Here is a 20,195-nt window from a genome sequence, read left to right on the forward strand (position 1 = left end):
GATGATGAAGACTCGCAGGTGTGTAATTTTTCATCATGGGGTATGAAATATAGAATCATGAAATAAAAGGAACCTCTGGAGGTCAGCTAATTCAACCATTATTCGAAGCAGGGCTAATTTAGATCATAGTGGAAGAAATTAAGGGAAAAGAGAAAAAGAATTTCATCCTTCAAGACTAGGACTTTATGTAGATATGAAATGCTTCATAGCTCCTTTTTCCACATTCAGTAGAAATGACTGTATGCCAAGACAGTAGTGCAGGGATGTATGTAATGGGCATCATGTTGGTTATAATTTAATTGTATGTCTTTTACACAAACCACATGATTGCTTTACCCAGTAACTGTTTAAGATAGATTTATTGATCCCAAGGCATTCAATATTTATTAGTTCATTATTTTATTTTTCATTGTCCTTGTATAATTTGCTGTGTCTTTTGCTTCAGAGGGGTTGAATAATTATATGAGTAAGAAATCTAGGAAATTCTCATTAGAAAACAGTTAAATGTTCATTTTTCCAAATGTTTTTCAAATAGGGGGAAAATATATCCTGTAGTTTAGTTCTATAGAACACCTTCTGAAATTCAATTGATCTAAATTTTTCTCTGAGCAGGTCTGTTCCTTGGCAACAATTCTGTAGTGAGCTATACTGTCATATGTCCCTTTCCAGAAAGACACTGTGATATTTATAAATCTATCTAAGAATACAGATAACCCACACACTAAAGCATATGTCAGGACATAGCTGTCAGTCCTGTTCTTTGAAGGAGCAGAAAGGCACATTGACTCACCAGTGTGTGGCCCTGATTTTAGACCTCTGAGCTATGTACAGTCTATTTTATGTTAATGTTTCACAAGTAAATGTCCCTGTGTAAGGCATATGTTGAGATTTAGAGATAGCACTGTTGTAGAAGCTGCTAGAAAATATTAGAGCAGAAAACATCTTACAGAATTTGGCACGTTCTGTTTGAAAGGATCTGGCAGCGCATCATGGACTAATAGCTGAAACATTGGAAGAGGTGATTTTTTCCTTTCTGAAGGACACTGCAAGGACAGAAGGGAAAAGGCCTATACTGAAACACAGAGTATCACTTAGTATGTTAGGGCAGAAAGTTAGGAGTGCTTTTTTCTGAGAAATACTACTGTACGGATATCCATGTACATTATTAAAACTGACATCAAAAGTCCTGATCCAGGTTCCTGTTGTATTAAAATGCTTTGCTGGCTTGGGACATCCGTGTGCCTGAAACTATTTTCATACAGCTACTGCCCTGCACCAGCCCTGAGCTCTTCCACCAGCTCAGCACAAAGCCTTGAGCAACTGTCGGTCCATCACATTATTGAGGCTTGGAGAGCTCCAGGCTTGCGAAGTGGGGGATCACTTCTGCCTGTGGCAGCTTTCCAGACTGTGTCACCTACTTCCCAGCCTGCCCTTGCTCTTTCATCTGTGTCTGCGTAAGGCAGACAATTCTGTGAAAATGGATTTTGTGTCCTTCTGGATGCAGTTAACCTGTGAGGCAACCTGAGACTTCTCTTTTTAGCATGGAAGTATGTTCTTCAGAGTGTGAGAACTGTTTATTAAGGTCCTTCTCCCCGTGTGTGTGGTGGGAAGAAACAATGTGTGCTGAAATGTTATCATAGTTCATATTTGAGGAGGAACTGTGAAAACAAACACCTTTTCTCTACAAAAAGAATTTCTTTTGGCTCAGGAAATACCTGAACTAAAAATTACTTGTTGCAGAGAGAGAATTTTGGAAATGAGCATGTATTTTTGCCCTCTGCTTATCAGAAGACAGCTTACATGTTAACCTTTGGTTTGAATTGGAAAGTCTGCTTACATGTTTTGGTATCAATTACTCTTTACTGGCAGACAAAAAGGAAAAGTACCCACTGGCTCTTCTTTTTCCTACTTTGCCTTTCAATACTGTCCACAAGAGACTTTTCTTTTCAACTCAGAAATCATTCTTTAGTCACACCCTTATGCAATTCGTCATGCTGTTGCCTATTAGTCTCTTTTCTCTTCTTCTGAATTAAGCACAGGTCATGCTTTTTAAAATAGATTTGTAATCTCTTAACAAAGACTGCAGATACTTTTACACAACACCGCGTACTTAAGAAGCTTGAGGAATAATTAAAAAACCAGTTAATTTTCCTTTCAGGAGTCATTACAGCTTGAATAATTGTTCTGTAGTCTAATTAATAAAGGAAGCATTTTTAAGTCTTGTAATGCAATGTCTCAGTTTTGACTGACTGGAAGTAAGGTTTTAAACATCTTCTATTGATTATCAACATGCAGACATACAATGGTCAGAAACTTTAAGATTTGAGGAGGTTTTATAAAAGTTCTTGAGTAGACAAGTGCTACTTATCAGGTTGTAGAAGGGTATCTTTCCACTTGCATTTTAATATTTGCCTTGAAAATTATATGGGGAAATGAGGAGAGGGAAGGAGAATGCGTTTTCAATAGGGTTTCAAAAGAGAAAAAGTTCAAGATCTTTAAACATAAAGAAAATTACTCAATTTTTTTTATTGTGAGTATACTGATTAACAGAAAAATCTATTAAGAAATAAAGAAGCAATTAGGAAATTTACTTCAGGCATGCCAATGTCTTCCTTTACTGCTATTACAATATTTTTGCCTCTTCACCATAAAGTGAGTGTAGATGGACTGTGAATTTTCAGTGTGGCATTTACTCTCATCTAACTTGGAATAGTGATGGATGAGTGCAGTTTTCACTATGGTGCCTAAGGAGGCGTTCAGGTTGTTGAAAGTAATTGAAATGGCATATCAGATAAAAACAAAACAAAGCTAAACAAAACAAAAATCCCAGCTCTTTTAGATATAAAAGAGGAAAATCATGATTTGGCAATGAGGAGGTGTAAAGGGGTAACACACAACTCTTCTAAGATTCAGCATATCAGAAAAACACAGTAACAGAATGTTCAGTTCAGAAAAAGAACAAATATTTTTGTGTTGTTCATCTCTGTTCCTGTTTGTTCTTGACTTTTCTCTCACAGTCCAGTCCGGACTAGCAGTTCTCATTTAATACCACTTCTGGGTCATTTCCCTGTTAAATGATGACCATAGTTTTAGTGCTCCTTATCTTTTAGGCTCCCCAGGGAAGTGATCACAGCACTAAGTCTAACAGAGTTCAAGAAATGTTGGATGATACTCTCAGGCACATGATGTGACTCTTGGGGATAGTCCTTTGCAGGGCTAAGAGTTGGACTTCGTGATCCTAGTGGGTCCCTTCCAACTCAGCAGATCTGTGATTCCGTGGTTCTTTATCACTGTTAAACAAAACCACTATCCTGCTGTCACTCAGGTATTAGCCATTTCTGCTCTCTGTACCTTATCCTGTAAGAAATATCCAAATACTGCTACTTTTTCCTTACAGGTTTTGGTAGCTTCTTTTGCTTTCCACATAGCTATGTGTTTCCTCCCATCCTACGCTGATCAATGCACTCTGCTTTACTTTTACGACTCTGACATATCAGCTTTTCTCCACCTCACTATTACCACAGTTCTTGCAAAGATCGGATTTGTTAATCTTTTTTTCTCATTTTTCATTCTAAATCTTTCCAATGCACCCAATTCAAGTTGTTCCTCTTTATCTAAAAGATCTCTCATGGCTGTCTTGCTCTTTTTCACGCATGTTCGTGTTTCATTCACCATTGTGCCTTCCAGTATTCTGTTCTAGAAATGTCTTTTGCCTTGTCTCTTCACTGTTCCTTAACTGTTGGGGGACTGTTACTTACTGGTTGTTTTTATTCATGGTGATAGTTTCCAAAGAGCTGTATTTCTATTTGTATGCATAATGCCTCTGAACTTTCAATTTCAGTTACATGCTGCCTTTTTATCATTAGCCAAATCCTTTTATCATTAGCCAAATAATTAGCGACATATAAAGGAGCAGTTGGTACAGATGAAGAGCATGAATTTTATTAAAAATGCTCCATTTAAGTATAACATAATATATATATAATGTATACTACACATACATTAAAAGGAATAAAGTTATTATAGACAAATAATGCATCCTAGTGTTGTCACCTAATTTGTGCTTTATATGCTGTTACTAATCTTTAATGGTAAATGTTCTGGGAAAGCATTGGTATGGGCTGCATGTTCAATATGCCTTGGGAACTATAACTATACATGTATAACTTTTATTATTGTTGTAAGTTTTATACTCCAGGCAGATTTTCTTTTCCTGCAAAGAAAAATTTCTATTTGCAAAGGTAATGTGAAAGGCTGATGTGACTCAATAAGTGTCTTGTTGCTAATAGTTTGATCACACATTTTCTTCCTTTGTAAAAAAGAGCCTTAAACTTTTAACACAACACTTATCAACTCAATGAGGAAAAAGACAGAACAATGCATCTGCAGACAAAATCAAACCTGGAAAAGAAAATTTTATGAAAACATATTTCACTAAAAAGTAGTATATGACCAATATGATGGTTATTCTCAGTATAAGAAGGCACACTAAGGAATACTTCGCAGCAATAGCATCAGTGTTGCAGGCTCTTTTCTTATAGAGAACCATATAATGAAGCAGAAGTGGAGTTTTATTGTAAGCCACTCTTGGTGTAATTTTGTCTTGTATCAGGCAGTTATCTCTATGGTTTAATGAGAAAATGTATGTGAACTGTCTTGCACCCGATGAAAATGTCAGGTTCTGACACTCTCATCAATTGCTCTATGTAGTTTAACCTGTGTTTGTGAGAATATCTACCTTTTTTATTGTATGAACATGTTTTTTAAAAATCTCTGAAGATACTATAGAAGACAAAATGTTATGTACTCACCCAAACCAAGAGTTTTTAAAATCTCTTTAGATACACACTATATTAAATACAAAAGCTGTTTCCTTTCTTTTTTTTTTCTCATCCCTTCTGAAATTCAAACAGTTCACGGAAGATCTCACCTGTGTATTCCTGAGTGAAATTTTGAATGTCCATGTATTTTTGTTCCCTGATGCAATTTTTCCATGGAAGTTGGCATAGGTTTAGCTTTATTTACCTAACTTTGCAAAGGAAAATATTTTATATTAAGAGTGATGTATCAGCTTGAATTTTTTTCAGCAAGTCTGATTGTGTAATATCTGGCTTCCTTGGCACTTGCAGAGCAGAAGTCATAACCACAAAGGCCATTTATTTTCCCAGTGTCTTTTTGAAACAATCATGAGAAAAGATCTTGAAAGCATTTACTGTGTGAGTGGGGTTTGTGTTCTTCAAGAGTGACTAAATGTTTGCCACTGAGAATTTGAAAATCCTGATGGACTTGGAAATCCTTTGGAAGTCCTCTGTCGCTGTAGCACCGAATGATAAAAAACTACGTGGCCATGTAAAGGGAAACACTTTGACAATGAAAGTAAAAAAAACAACCAACAACAACTTTAACTTTCACTGCATATACTGCAAAAGTAAATTTTATTTTTTAGTACATTTTGCTATCCAATTTTCTTTCCACTTTAATGTATACTAAAACAAACCCAGTACTTTTTCATACAGTTTTAATCTGGCCTTCACATGTGTTTGAATGTGCCCTAGAAGTCACAACAAGTGGTATATTTGTGATTTTTAAATAAATGTGCAGAGTAGTAATGGAACAAATAGGTATCATTAGCTCTGTTCTTAAAATTGAGTGCAAAATAACTAATCTGTCTCCCATCTCACAGGAAAAAGGCATTGTAAACAGGTTCTTTATTATTTATTGAAAGTTGACAGCATACTTGTGTTATGTGATCAAGACTTTCTGCTGAGGGCAAGTACTGACCTCATCTATATTGAGAAGGGCTGTTTGCTCATTTACCATAGTTAAGGTTTGAAAGTTCAATTAAATCGAGTGCTACTTATTCACAACCTTAAAAAAGAAAAGAAGAAAGAAAAAGAAGGAAAAAACCCCCACTGAACAACCTAGTCTGTAATTAACAACATTATGATGAAGATTGAAGGTTTTATGTTGCCTGTGAGAATGTTGGAAGTAGTATCACATTGAATGCAGAACATGTTCTTAGTTTATGCATGGGCTTAGTGTATAGAGATATTATTAGCTTAGTGTATAGCAGATATAATTGTATACCTGTTGTCTGTGACATATAAGAGAGGAACAAAATTAAAAATGCTTAGCTGTATGGTAAAAGTCTTGACCACATGGGAAGAAACATAGTCAGTGAAATAATGTGGGGTCCTACATGTCCGTAGAACTTCATGGACACCAATGTTATAAAATGCTGGCATTTTGTTCACATTAAAAAGGGGTAACAATTATTTTTTTATTTGTATTTGAGTAAGTATGTATTTTGTTATTAAAAAATAGGGATTGATAGACAAAAGCACAGTGAAATAACTGTTAATTAAGTAAATCAAAGGACCATATTGAGTATAGTGTTAGGTGAATCACTAATTGATACCCCATCAGACTCTTTGTTTTAGTAGCTGTTATTTATTTTCTTCACATTTTATGTTTTACAGCAATCCAGTTGCTATGAGCAAGAGTATCCTCAGAAGATAGAAATATCTTCTTTCATTTTTTTAATATTATAAAATTAACAAGAGAAAAAGACCCTTCTACCTGTAAAAAATATTTTCTTAGCAAACACAATTGGTAGCTAAAATGTATGCAGAATAAATCTCTGTTTATTCATTCTGAAAGAAACTTGGATGGTGACTCTGAGCTTTACAAATCAATGTAATTGCCACATCTCAGGCAGTTGCAGGGGATGATTGCTAGAATAATCACATGGGTTTTTTTAATTTGCTGGGGATTTATTCCTCCTTATTTGGAGGAGGATACAATTACTTTAAAAATCATTGGTGCCTCAATCTTCAGTGTTCTCACCATTGCAATATCTGTCTGACAAAGTGAGAAAGACCTTAGACCCTGAAGAGTTTGGAAGAAAAATACGAAGATAAAAGTACCTTATTCGTTCACTCCACTTTACTACTCTTTCTGCCAGTTTGAGAAAAATTGGGTCTTACTTTAAAGCCTGTGTTAGAAGTGGTGGTGAAAATAACCCTCAGTAATGTTTTATTTGTGTAATTGGATGTCTGATATTGAACTGGATGATCCCATCCTGTTCTGTTCACGATTCCTGTTTTGACTGTCATAGTCTCCAGCAAATGTGCATAGAAGAAGAAAATAGTTTTAGTAAAAAGATAATCGTGTTTTTGTTCTTTTTTCTTTTAACTGCAACTGATTTAAGGTAGAGGAATAGAAGAATGTTTTCTTCCACTTCACTTTTTCTTCTTTGGTTTATTATTAATTTTAAAGTGTTACTGTGACTGGCTTATAAATAAGTGCTAATGACATAACTGTGGGCAGCACAGGAGAAACAGACTGACATGGATCTCCTGTTTTTTCCAGATGAGGATAGGCATTCACTCAGGTTCAGTGCTGGCTGGCGTCGTTGGTGTAAGAATGCCACGCTATTGTCTATTTGGGAACAATGTCACCCTTGCAAGCAAGTTCGAGTCAGGAAGTCACCCACGCCGCATCAATGTCAGTCCCACCACATACCAGTAAGTCCTCTTAGGCTTTTCATAATCTGTCTTTCAGCCTGTTTTGAGTTTGATCTTGTAACATGCTCTGTCCTCAACACATGAACTTCAACAGAAAGTCATCAAGGCATCAGGACAACTGGAAAGAGGTTGTTGGGGATGTTGGTCTTTCTTTTGCAAGTTTGCATTAGAATATGCAAAGAAGTCAGGCAGGGGAGGCAAGGAGGCACAACAGAACAGCTAGCCATTTCTGCCTAAAATAACATGTAACAGAAAAAGGGGGAGACATTTCCCAAAGCACCATAGTTTTATGCACTATTACAGCTTTTGGCTAAGGATTTGCGTTCCACCCACTAAACACAGTTCACGAAAGGAAGGATATTCCCATTGGCTCAGAAGAAAGTCTCTAATTTTGCCAGTAAGGCCAAGCTTTCAAAGAGTATTTATGCTTTCTTGAAGACAAAATTTCTTATTTAGCACTTTAAAGAGACATACTCTTAATGTAGGAAAAAAGACTGAAAATGGCAAAGCATTATCCCTCGTTCTTTGAAGAAATTATGCAAATAGAGAGAAGGCTTGATTAAATCTGGTTATGAGGAACAGCTCCTAAATAAAGTGTTCCTTATTGTTCAAATTTGACAGTTTGATTATTAGAGTTTCTACTGATTGGATTACAGCTGATGTACTCACTTTTTTTTGGCAGATCTCAATCTTGCTCTTTTCCAGTGTTTTATATCTGAAGTAATTTTCTGAAGTAAGGTTTTGCTCAGGTTTTGAAACTGTGTGGTAAATCTGTATACAGTTGTTGAAACAATATTGCTTTTCTTTAGTTTTTTTCCTATTCAGAACTGTGAATATCAATTTTTTCCTATACTTATCTTTGTAAATAAAAATTTTAAATGGGATTTCTTCCTCCAGAATTGAAGTGTCTGGTGTGCTAAAATATGAATCAGTCAGAAACTAAAATTAAAAGTAATTAAACTAGTGCATAAAATGGCATTCTTCTGAAGATCCCATTCACTTGAGATCAGATTTTGAGAATGGAGCAAGTGTAGCAAATTGAACAAGAGGCAGAATAACTGAATAGGCTTTGTATCATAAAGCAAACAGACATAGATTGATAGAGTTGTCTGGTAACATGCAAGAGAAAGATAGACCCAATCTACTATTGTTTATAGAAAATGTTTTCATTTAAATAAAAATAAATTCAATAAATATATAGGAAATTTCTATTTGCAACTTGGTGTCATTTGAAAAGAAATTGTCCTTGGGACCTTTCAGATAGTGTTCTACTGCCTTTGGTCCTGGTCTTCCACTGTGGGATAGGAGAAACCCTGTAGAACATTGTTTGAAAAATCAGCATGAGATTGTTCACCGGTTGGGTGCCAGTTATAAAAGTTACACAGTAACAGGGCCTTTGGTGTTAATTTTATACAAATGGAGGTTTTCGTTCTGGCAAAAAGCAACCAAGGCCCTATGACAGGGACCTGAACTTTCCTTGAACAGGATCAGTTCTTAAAAAGGAATGTTCTCCAACTTGAGGTGGTCTTCAAGATATTCTGAAAGTGCAGTCCATACTTTTTCAGAAGAGATCGTAGTACTTCACAAATGTGGTTCTGGGGTGTGATTTCACTCAAGGCTATGGTGTTGCTTGCTCATATTTCTGTCCCTGAGAGAAGAAACTGGTGAGTCAGGCAGTTTTGTGGAAATATAACTAATGTACATTTGGGGAACTAACGATCACAAAACTCCCTTCTTTTCATACTGGAGCCAGAGTCACTTTCAGTGTACGAGTGCCAGTTCTGTAGAGTTTGATTATGAATGATATGGTACCTCCTCTGTGACACACAGGTTTGTGGTCGCTGTTGAGCAACCTGATCTAGTTGAAGATGTCCCAGCTCATCGCTGGGGCATTGGACTAGATGGCCTTCAAAGGTCCCTTCAACCCAAACTATTCTATGATTCCATGGTTGCTTTTTTTTTTTCATCACATTGCCGATAAAAAGTTTGTTCTGAAATCTAGTTTGTGGGCTTCTGTTATGGAGTTTGTTAGAAATCTGTTATGGAGTTTGTTAGAAATCTGTGCTTTTATGCTGCCCTTTATCTGACTCCTAGTGCATTGTAGCACAGAGAAGATGGATTCTCTCACCTCTACCTGGCTGCCATTGGTCATACTGTACCATAGCAAGTCAAATGTGGGTAACCTGGGTTTGGAGAACATTCTTACTAGGTCCTAGATAGCATAACGTGAGTCAGATTTTCTCAAGTTTTGTATCTTCCAGGTTTTTTTCACTTCCCTTTAATCCTAGAAATCCAGTAGGAATATGACCATTTGTTTCAAGATGGCCAAATTTTCACCTTATATGACTATCATGTCTATGCTTATCTTCCAGAAAGTTACAGATTTAGACTGTTGCTTCTAAAAGAGAAGACAATAGAAAAGTGATTGATGTTGTAATAATGCTGTAACATAAAATTGCAAAACAAAACACAGCAAAATATGGAATTATTGGTATTTATCTGCACTTTTTGTACTCTGTAAACAATCTGCTGTTATGTGCTGAACAAATTCAATGCTTGATTCAGAGAACTTTAAGTGCAAGTAGCAAACTAAATGCATGATTACAGGTAAAGGAAGAAGAAATGCCAAGAAAATGTGTTTGAATAAGAGGCAGTTATCATTCAAGGTAAATGGCTAAAAGTAGTGATGATCAGGCTAGGAGCAATTTTACATTACAGGCTTCAGAGATTACATGAGAAGATAAAATGAATGTGCATGGGGCAACTTGAAAAGGCTATTTCAAACCATACCTTCTGGCATGGTTGAAAGCTTGAAAACAGAGAGAGAAGAAGTAAAAAATTGACACTGCTGACACAGTGGCCAGGAGAGACTGCAATTATGAAATACTCTAAGGAGCAGAATTATTCGGAGCTGCTGAAAGTGATCTAGGAGGTTTGAAGATAATATTCTGGTACCGTCCAAATAAACAAGTAGTGATCTGATACATCTTTATATAACTTTTCTTGAATATAATTTGCATGAGTACACTGTACACAAATAAAGTGGTTCATCACAAACTGAAATGCCTTTATATTTGACTTTGTATTCTATTAAATACTTATGTTTATTATACTGTGCTGCTGTGTACTCAGTTAATATTTCTATTATCTAGGAAGCAATGTTTTCCACAGTAGATAGTTCTGCAATCAGTATGAAAATAGCAGAATTTTCAGTTAAATGAAACTACTGGCATACAAGTTTTGTGCTTATAAAGTATGCAGATAGTAGAAACTTGTCCCATACTTATCAGCTTTCATTTTACAGTAAAGTTTATGCATCATAAAGCGTCATTAGCATTCAAATAATAATCACACTTCAGAATATCTATTATTGGTTTCAGACACTTCTCTGCAAGCCTGTAATCTGCCTAAGTAAGAATCATAGTCTAAAATTATAAATACAAGATGTGATATTTGTTGCCTAGCAGCAACAGTGAACCTGGGGCAGCCTTGCTCCAGTCACACCTGCCTGGGCAGAGCTCTGCAATGTGTGCAACAGCATCTTTTAAAAAGGTGAACTTAGAATCTGTTGAATCTGAAACCTAACTTCTGTTTGAAATATCTCGTTCTCTAAACTCAGACAGATCTTTTGACAGAAGGATCACAGAGCCCTGTTTGCTTTGAATCACTGAGCACTGTGAAATGAAATCACTGGAACAGCACTGGTAAAACTTCCAGTGGAACATGTGGAAACTGGAGAGGAAGTAGAAGATCTCAAACTGGTCTCTGTTTAAACATGTGGACAGGAAGGAATAGGAAAAGAATCAGCTGAAGATTTATTTAATTCATCCACTTTATCCTGAATTGAATAGAATTACCCTATTTTCCGTACTCAGGAAGGAAGCACAATGAGATTTATAAAACTATTGCGCACAGAAGAGAGATTAAATATTTTTTAATTCTTTGTTTCAGCCTTGAATAATTATTTTTATGGGATATTAATATAATATACCAACATTCATCTTGTTTTCCTAGTTGTGTTGCAATGTAATGTCTTGAGATTTCTAAGCAGTTATCAAAAGCAAGTAAACACAATTGTTGCTATTTATCAAGTAACTCCTGTTTAAAATGAAATTATTTTTTTCCTGTTCTTTCTACCTCTAGTCTTTTCCATCACGCATTTCCCTTGTGGAGAATGTGCTTCTGAAATTGAGTGTTGCGTACAGATACTTTCCATTATCATATGCTGGGTGATACATCTGTGATCTGAGCTTAGACAGAGTTGAACAGCCTGTATCCCACATCTTTATCTTGATTTAGGAGAGAGAGCAACCCAAGTGTACCTCCCTATTGAGCTGAGTGAGGTCACTGTGTGTTCACTTGCCTAAATTGCTTCTCAGCCTTTAAAATTGATTAAACCCTGCAGAATTTGTATATGTTTTTAATAGTTATTTCACAGAAAGTTGTATGAAAGAAGTTTTAGGTAATTAGAGAAGTATTTCTATAAACTCCTTATAGATTTTTTTTCTAATCAAATTCTTTTTCTTACAGGTTATGTCTATTCATATATATTACTTTTCCTAAATGTCATATCTATATCTACATCTATATTTTTCTGCCTCATATGGACAAACCAATAGGTTTGCTCTCCAGGAAGGGAGTGCATAGTTTCCTTTGCTGTAGTGCATTTTATTTCTTTTAGAAACATTGTTCAAATTTGATCTATAAAGACTCTGATTCAGATTCAGTCTTTTCAGATTATTTTGGAGCATTCTCTAAAAAACTGTTCGTTTTTATGTTATTCAGTTAACTGTATGCTTTCAAGAAATGTTGAGGGACAGACAATTTAGTTATGGACAGAACTGGTACACACCTTATACATGGAGACAAAAAATTATTATTAGTCTAATTACAGTATTAAAAGTGTAGACAAAATGTTCTGGTTTATTCTTGGGTTTCTGTTCCCAGTGTCATCTGCTTCCATGAGGCTGCACCGCCCCATAGTGGGTATGATTATGGTCCTGGGGCCTCTGTTGCCCAGCCATGCTTGTGCTTGTATTTTTATTCAAGGTCCATAGGTAGTTCACTCTACACAGAATAATCTGTGTGTGAGATCACTGTTCATTAGTTAACAGTGTATGTTACAGCGCAGTTTCACACAGCTAATGTAAAGCTAAAACATGTTTAGGCAATAGTCATCTGACGGCTACACAACTGCTAGAACTACAAAAAGCTCAAGCCAAGACAAATCCAGGCAAGTCCTGAGGCCAGCACTGTTACATCAATGCAAAGCCTGAGGCCTTTTCCTAGTGATGACGCAATCCTGTGCACTGAGCCTTTTTCCCTAAGTCCCAAACAGAGGGCAGAGACCCAGTATTCTTTCTGCTTAGGTAGGTGAGAAACAAAAGTATTAAAGATCAGAGATAGACGCTTACCATCCTGAGCTACATGGAGTATACAATATATTCCATTAAAAATCATGGCTAGTCTTCGCTAATCTTACTACAATTGATCTGTATAAAGGAGAAACACCAATACATAAACTTTTGTAGTTAAAAAAGTAACAAATACAACGTGAAGTTACTTAGAGACATAGTTAGGGGTTTTTCTTCTAGTCTCCTGGTCTTTCTAGCATGCATAGAAACTGAGGGAGAAATTCAAACCCACCAAAGTTTAGAACCAAGTGCACTGATTTTTGGCATTACAATAGCAATTCTGTATCAGGGACAGGACAATCCTGGTTGTGGGTATAGACTAGGGAATGAGAGGCTGGAAAGCAGTACCACGGAAAGGGATCTGGGATTCCTGATGGATGGCAAGTTGAATATGAGTGAACAGTGCCCTGGCAGCCAGGAGGGCCAGCCATGTCCTGGAAAGCATCAGGCAAAGTATCGCCAGCCAGTCAAGGGAGGGGATTGTCCTGGTCTGCTCTGCCCTGGTGCAGCCTCACCTTGAATATTGTGGGCAGTTTTGAGAACCACCATATAAAAAAGACATTAAGCCATTAGAAAGCATCCAAAGGAGGGCTACGAGGATTGTGAAGAGTCTGGAGGGGAAGCCTTATGAGGAGTGGCTGAGGCTGTTCAGCCTGGAGAATAGGAGACTGAGAGGAGACCTCATTGCAGTCTACCACTTCCTCATGAGTGGAAGAGGAGGGGCAGACACTGATCTCTCTGCCGAACAGTGACAGGACCGGAGGATTGTGTCAGGTGAGGCTGAGGTTAGACATTAGGGAAAGGTTCTTCACCCGGAGCGTGATTGGGCACTGGAAGAGGCTCCCCAGGGAAGTGGTCACAGCACCAAGCCTGACAGAGTTCAAGAAGCATTTGGATGACAGTCTGTGGCACATGGCGTGACTCTTGGGGTGTCCTGCACAGTGCCAGGAGTTAGACTTGATGATCCTTGTGGGTCCCTTCCAACTCAGTATATTCTATGATTCTGTAGTTTTCTGAATATAGGAACTCACTGATGAAGACGAGACTTTTTTTTTGCCAAAATACTTTGAAATATTATCCTGTGATTTTTTCTATGAAAAAAAAAACCAGCTTTTAAAAGCTTCTTCAATGTTCCTACTAAGTATGATTGCATTCACACACAGACCTCCTGACTTTTTTTAAATTGATGATTTGAAAATAAAAAAAAATAATGGGATAATTCTCAGATACTCTGTCTGAGAGCAGCAGCACTTCCACCAAGGAAAGGACAGAACAAGAATTTAGACAGTTTTAGAAGATATCAGGTTAGAAGAGGATGGTGTCAAAGTTAATCAGCTGGAAATCAGTGTTTAAGAAATTCTTTCTCCCCTGAATCATCAACAAAGAAGATAAGCTGAAGGCAGACCTAGTTTCAGACAATTTATAGGAATGCTTGAGTACCCTGACCCTCACAATTTTAGCACTGAATTGTAAATTGTATATCCAGCCACTTGAGTGAATATGGGACAGTCTGGGGACATTTTTTGTAGAGTTTAAGCTGCAACATAATTTCTTGAAGGTGAAGGATAAAACTGTGCACTTAGGGTAGACTGTGCTTCACAACAGGCAGTCTGACTTCATCACAAAAAAAGTACTCTGAGAATGGTCCACAAGGTGAGAAAACCAACCAGAACCGGGTGCCATCACCCAGGAGATGTTCCAGACCAGGTTTTACTCTGGATCTTCCCTTGAGCCAGAGGGGAGGTATAAAAATGATTGCATGGAATAACGTGGCTTGGTGGTCACCTGGTGTCCAGCCAAAGTCAGTGCCCCACTGTGTGGCTGGGCCTTGTCCTCACTGAGGATGTGCACTATTCATTCAGCTGCTTGGCAGAAGTATCTTTTGGGGTTCTTTGTACCCATGAAAAGGAAGACAGGAAACTTAAAAATGACCATGGCTGTCAGCTGCTACTGTTTTCTTTTTAACATCAAGAATGCCCTAAATATGAGGGAAGATTCCTGCAGAAGAATGTTCTATGAATGGAGAATATGCAGATAACTTGTTTCTTTGGTGTATACACAAAGCTGTAAGAAATCAGAGGGAATTTCTGAACCATGATCTCATTCTTAGACTGGGAAACCAAGTGTCAGGAGCAACATATTTAAGGAGTTTAAGAACCTATTCTTTAAGTGAATGCTAACAAGAAACCATTTTCATCATGATTAAAATCTTTCTAATAGCATTATTCCATGAGCCAATGTCTTTTTTTTTAAAAAAAGTATAAACTAAAGTTATTAGGATAGAATGTGATCATGAGTAGCTTCCATTAGCATTTGGTAAAGAAGGTTTTATGCCATGCTTGCTTGAGAGCTGAAATGTTATTCCAATAAGTCAACTAGAGAATTTCTGAGGGTAAAAGGCTGAATTGAGCAGTGCATCAAATACAGGGATGTGGAGTCTATCACAAGCCATAGTAGTGGAGTAATCTTGAAAGGACTAAACGGTTAGTCATCAGTCCTGGAGCATTTCATTGTAACCAAATTACAATTCAGCAAATAAATGAAAATAAGATTAATAATAAATATCATGCACTTTTGTTCTAGGAGGAAAACTGTGTAAAATATCAATTAATCTCAGTGCCAGCCCTGACCTGAATCAATGAATATATATATTTTACAGTTTCAGACTTGTGTAACTGTCATTAAAATTAGATAATGTTAGGCTCTGAGAAGGAAACGATTGATTTTTAGCAAGGCCAGATGCTTCACAATGAATAGTCAGTTTGGGGAAGAGTGACTGCAGTGAAAGCTTACAGATTTAGCTCAGAAAGTTTTAAGATTTCAGCCGTTGTGTGCAGAAATAGAGTTTGGGGAGCATTGAAGCAAAGAGTTGTTTCAGTGTATTAACCTTGTAGTTTGGAAGCACAAAATATTTACTGCAAGCATTGCAGAGATGAAAAGAGAGAAGCCTCTCTGTAGGGGCTTCTGCAAACATTTGTGTAATTTAGAAAAGATTACATTATTTTGATCATAAAATTGACAATCTGGAAAATAAATTATGACCTTCAAACCACATGCTAACAAAGACCGCCACAGAAGTTCAAAGGCAAAACCATTGTTGAATTTATAACCAAGTGATTATTTAAAAGCTGGAAAGAAAATGCCTTTATATTTCAATGACCTCACACAAATTGTCTCAGCCAAGACCCATGAAAAATACTCAATGATGGAAGTGCCATTATATGTGCTGAGAATCCTGGAAAATTCTTCTGGCAACAGGATTTATTCATTCATTTACTTCCCAGAAATCAACTTTATACACACTAAATAAACCACCTATTACAAAATTCACTAAAACTTATAAAGTCCTTCCCAATGTGTTTTTGTCCTTCGGATTGATTGAGAGAAAGAATAAATATCTTGGGAGAGGAAAAGAGGAAGAATGCTTTCATATATCCAACTGTACTCAGAATTTATCTTTGTCTCGAAACTGCTCTTTTCAACACAGGAAGGCATTGAATACCACTAACTTAATTGACTGGAAACAAAAATGTATAGAGTTATTTTCTTTATTTTACAAGTCCAGCTAGTTTTAGGGAAGATACTTGATAAAGAAGCCCTAAATTTTCAGATCTAGCCAGACAGAGATTTCTCCACTATGAAAAAGATGACAAATGTCAGAATCACAGAATCATAGAATCAACCGGGTTGGAAAAGACCTCCGAGATCATCAAGTCCAACCCTTGATCCAACACTGCTGTGGTTACTAGACTATGGCACTAAGTGTCACATCCAGTCTCATCTTAAAAACCTCCAGGAACAGAGAATCCACCACTTCCCTGAGCAGCCCATTACGATGTCTGATTACTCTCTCTGTAAAGAATTTCTTCCTAATATCCAACCTAAACCTCCCCTGGCAGAGCCTAAGACCATGGCCTCTTGTCTTACTGATAGCTACCTGGGAGAAGAGGCCAACTCCCACCTGGCTACAGCCTTCTGTCAGGGAGTTGTAGGGAGTGATGAGGTCTCTCCTGAGCCTCCTCTTCTCCAGGATAAACAACCCCAGCTTCCTCAACCTCTCCTCACAGGACTTGTGCTCGAGTCCCTTCACCAGCCTCGTTGCTGTTCTCTGGACCTGCTCCAGCACCTCAATATCCTTCTTGGACTGAGGGGCCCAGAAGTGGACATAGTACTCGAGGTGTGGCCTCACCAGTGCTGAGTACAGGGGAAGAATCACTTCCCTGGTCCTGCTGGCCACACTGTTCCTGATCCAGGCCAGGATGCCATTGGCCCTCTTGACCACCTGGGCACACTGGTGGCTCCTGTTCAGCTTCCTGTCAATCCAGACTCCCAGGTCCCTTTCTACCTGGCTGCTCTCCAGTCACTCCGTCCCCAGCCTGTAGCGCTGCATGGGGTTGTTGTGACCAAAGTAGAGGACCCAGCACTTGGCCTTGTTGGACCTCATCCCATTGGAATCAGGCCATCTCTCCAGCCTGTCCAGGTCCCTCTGCAGAGCCCTCCTGCCTTCCAGCAGATCAACACTCCCCCCCAGCTTGGTGTCATCTGCAAATTTCCCCTCGTCCAGATCATCAGTAAAGATATTAAACAGGACTGGGCCCAACACTGATCCCTGGGGGACACCACTAGTGACCGGCTGCCAACTGGATGCAGCACTGTTCACCACCACTCTCTGGGCCCAGCCCTCCAACCAGTTCCTAATCCAGCACAGGGTGCCCCTGTCCAAGCTGTGGGTATAGAAGGCAGTATAGTCAGGTCTGTGATGTTGTACCCCTTGAGCAGGCATGCTGGGAGGATGGCTTCATGGCTCCTGTGAACCTATATCCCTTTTTGACCTCATCCAAATGGCATAGATTAAACCCACGGGTTCTCTTGATGAATAATGTCAGATTTTATTCTGTTTTTTTGTTGAAGCTGGATTTGCTGTATTTGACCCTAATTTATGAAATACACTACTACAGTGTATGAGAAGAGCACAAACTGACCACCCTGCTTTAATCTGTGAGAGCTCCCAAGCACTGCCACCTTTATATCTGCTTTCTAGCAGGAAATATGGTGGTAGTCATCACTCTGAAATGTTAATTTCTGTCCAGTTGGCCAGACTGGAGTGTTTTAATTGAGTGAAATGATACATTATGGACAATGATCATTATGAATTCAATTCCCTTTCTGGTACATTATTTTCTGAATGCTGAGACTGATTTTCAGAGAATGTTTTTTTGGGGCCATTCCCACAGCTGATCTCAGTCAACAGCTCCTTGAAGTTCATGATGATAAGTACATATATATCAGCTAAGGATCTAGACTTAGGATTTCTTTAGATGTTACATAATACTGTTAACTCATTTTTCACTTGTTACTACATGGAATCAACCTTTTCCAAAGAGATGTTTCTGGAATGTGTTTTGCACTTATTTATATCCCTCTGTTCTGTTTTGTTTTTTTCCCCCTAGGCTTTTGAAGAAGGAAGAAAATTTTATTTTTATCCCTCGTTCCCGTGAAGAGCTTCCAGAAAACTTTCCAAAGGAAATTCCTGGGATCTGTTACTTCCTTGAGGTCAGAAGTGGTCAGAAGCCACCAAAACCCTCCATCACATCTGCCAGAGTGAGAAAGGTTTCTTACAACATTGGCACCATGTTCCTCCGGGAGACTAGCCTATGAGGCCTGCTGCAGATCAAAGACTCGTCAAAAAAGCACAAGCCCAGAACTGGGTCATGACAGGGGAGTTGGAAGTTCTTTGTATGTCTCTGCTTTGTTCTGAACAGGCGGTAAAAGCTCCATGAAATGTCAGGCAATAATCGTTTTAAAAGGTGGGTGACTGCTGTCAGTAAGCAAAGTGGAGATAGGAAAAAAAATATTAAGCAATTTATTTCCACTTCCAGAGGAATTTCTTTCACAAACTTCAGTCTGGCCCCTCTATGGCAAACAAAACGAAACAACACCCCAACTCTCAAATTAGAGGTTGGTTTTGTTTTATGCAGAAAGAATGGTGGTTCTCTGTAGATTTGCACCAGCTAAGCAGAATTGAGAGTCAGTTCTGATTATGCATTCCTACATTTAATGTGTTCTTCAGTAAGGTAATGATGTTTTTTAACTTTATGAACAAGCATTTCATACATGTACTGTAGAGCTGTTGTAACCTTCCTGGCAGGAGGAATTATAATTTAATACAAATATTGTAGGAATTTTACCTATTTTTATACATATTTCACTTTCTGGATAATTGCATTCCACATACTGTAAGCTGAGTGAGCTTAGATAGCTTTTCAGAAGAAGTTGCTGTATATTTCATACATTTTACCTATCAAATGTATTATTATAAAAGTAGGAAGAAGGCATTTCTTGACTTTTTTTGGCAACAAAAATACCAATATTTTACAGGAAAAAGACCCCACTTTGGTAAATCTCTTTACCTGATGTTTATGCTAAAGCTTTAGATGAGCATTGTCTTCTTATATAAAATAATGTTCAGTATTTGTCATACAGTGCTGTATGTCTAGTCTTTCCAGAACAATGCAAACAAAGTGCAGAAGATCAATGTGTGGACAAACAGAAAAGTTCTCTTCAGTGGGGCTTGTTTGCCCTCTAAATTATCAGTCAAACTGAATTTTGGTAGAAGCCCTGAACTTTTTTTAAAAATTTGGTCTTGTGAAAACTTATTCTGAGGAATTCCAGCAGACACTGGAAGCTCTCTGGGTACTAGTTTTCCACATTTTTTATTTGGACTTGTGCTTCTAGTCCAGGTTGATTATTTCAAATCCAATCTGTTAATAATGATTGCTCATATGGAAATTTTCTGTGTTGCTGGATTGGCTTGAAGGTCTCCTGCTTTATCTAATGAAGATCAAAAAAACACCAAAAAGAGGAAGGCAGTACTTTCCCTGGTTAATGCAAATGGCAGTTCAAGATTTAGATTAGTCGAGGTCAATTGAAAAAAAAAAAAGTCCAGTTCTTTGCTGTTGTAAATATAGTATTATTTCCTTCAGTTAATCCAGTTGAAGCAAGATGTGTATCTGTCCCCTAATAGGCACATTTTCAGCATTGCTTATTTCTCAGATTTTCCTTTTCAAAATAATGGCAGACAGTTTTCCTCTGTAGGTGTACTGCCTTTGGGGTTGTACTGACGTGGGCTGATGTTGTTCTGCACTTGCACATTGTTAGTTAAAACTTGTGCAGTGATTCAAAGTGGCTTTGCTTTATGTGAGCCTAATCAAAGCTCACTGTAATCAAATGTAAGACTCAACAGCACTAGGAGGCA

The 20,195-nt window shown here is 37.7% G+C and overlaps 1 protein-coding gene across 1 annotated transcript in view; it reads left to right on the forward strand.

Annotated features, from left to right (window-relative positions):
* The window catches only part of GUCY1A2 (guanylate cyclase 1 soluble subunit alpha 2), a 141,315-nt gene extending 121,435 nt beyond the window's left edge, over positions 1-19,880 (forward strand). Inside the window, exons 7-8 of the mRNA XM_027677300.1 lie at positions 7,372-7,526; positions 18,391-19,880. Coding sequence (XP_027533101.1) covers positions 7,372-7,526; positions 18,391-18,598 — 363 coding nt within the window. The 3' untranslated portion in view covers positions 18,599-19,880. The remainder of the gene's footprint in view (positions 1-7,371; positions 7,527-18,390) is intronic.
* Positions 19,881-20,195: the final 315 nt, after the last annotated feature.

The sequence above is a fragment of the Neopelma chrysocephalum genome, unplaced genomic scaffold (assembly GCF_003984885.1).
Source record: "Neopelma chrysocephalum unplaced genomic scaffold, ASM398488v2 Primary Assembly neopelma1_43, whole genome shotgun sequence".
Taxonomy (NCBI): Eukaryota; Metazoa; Chordata; class Aves; order Passeriformes; family Pipridae; genus Neopelma; species Neopelma chrysocephalum.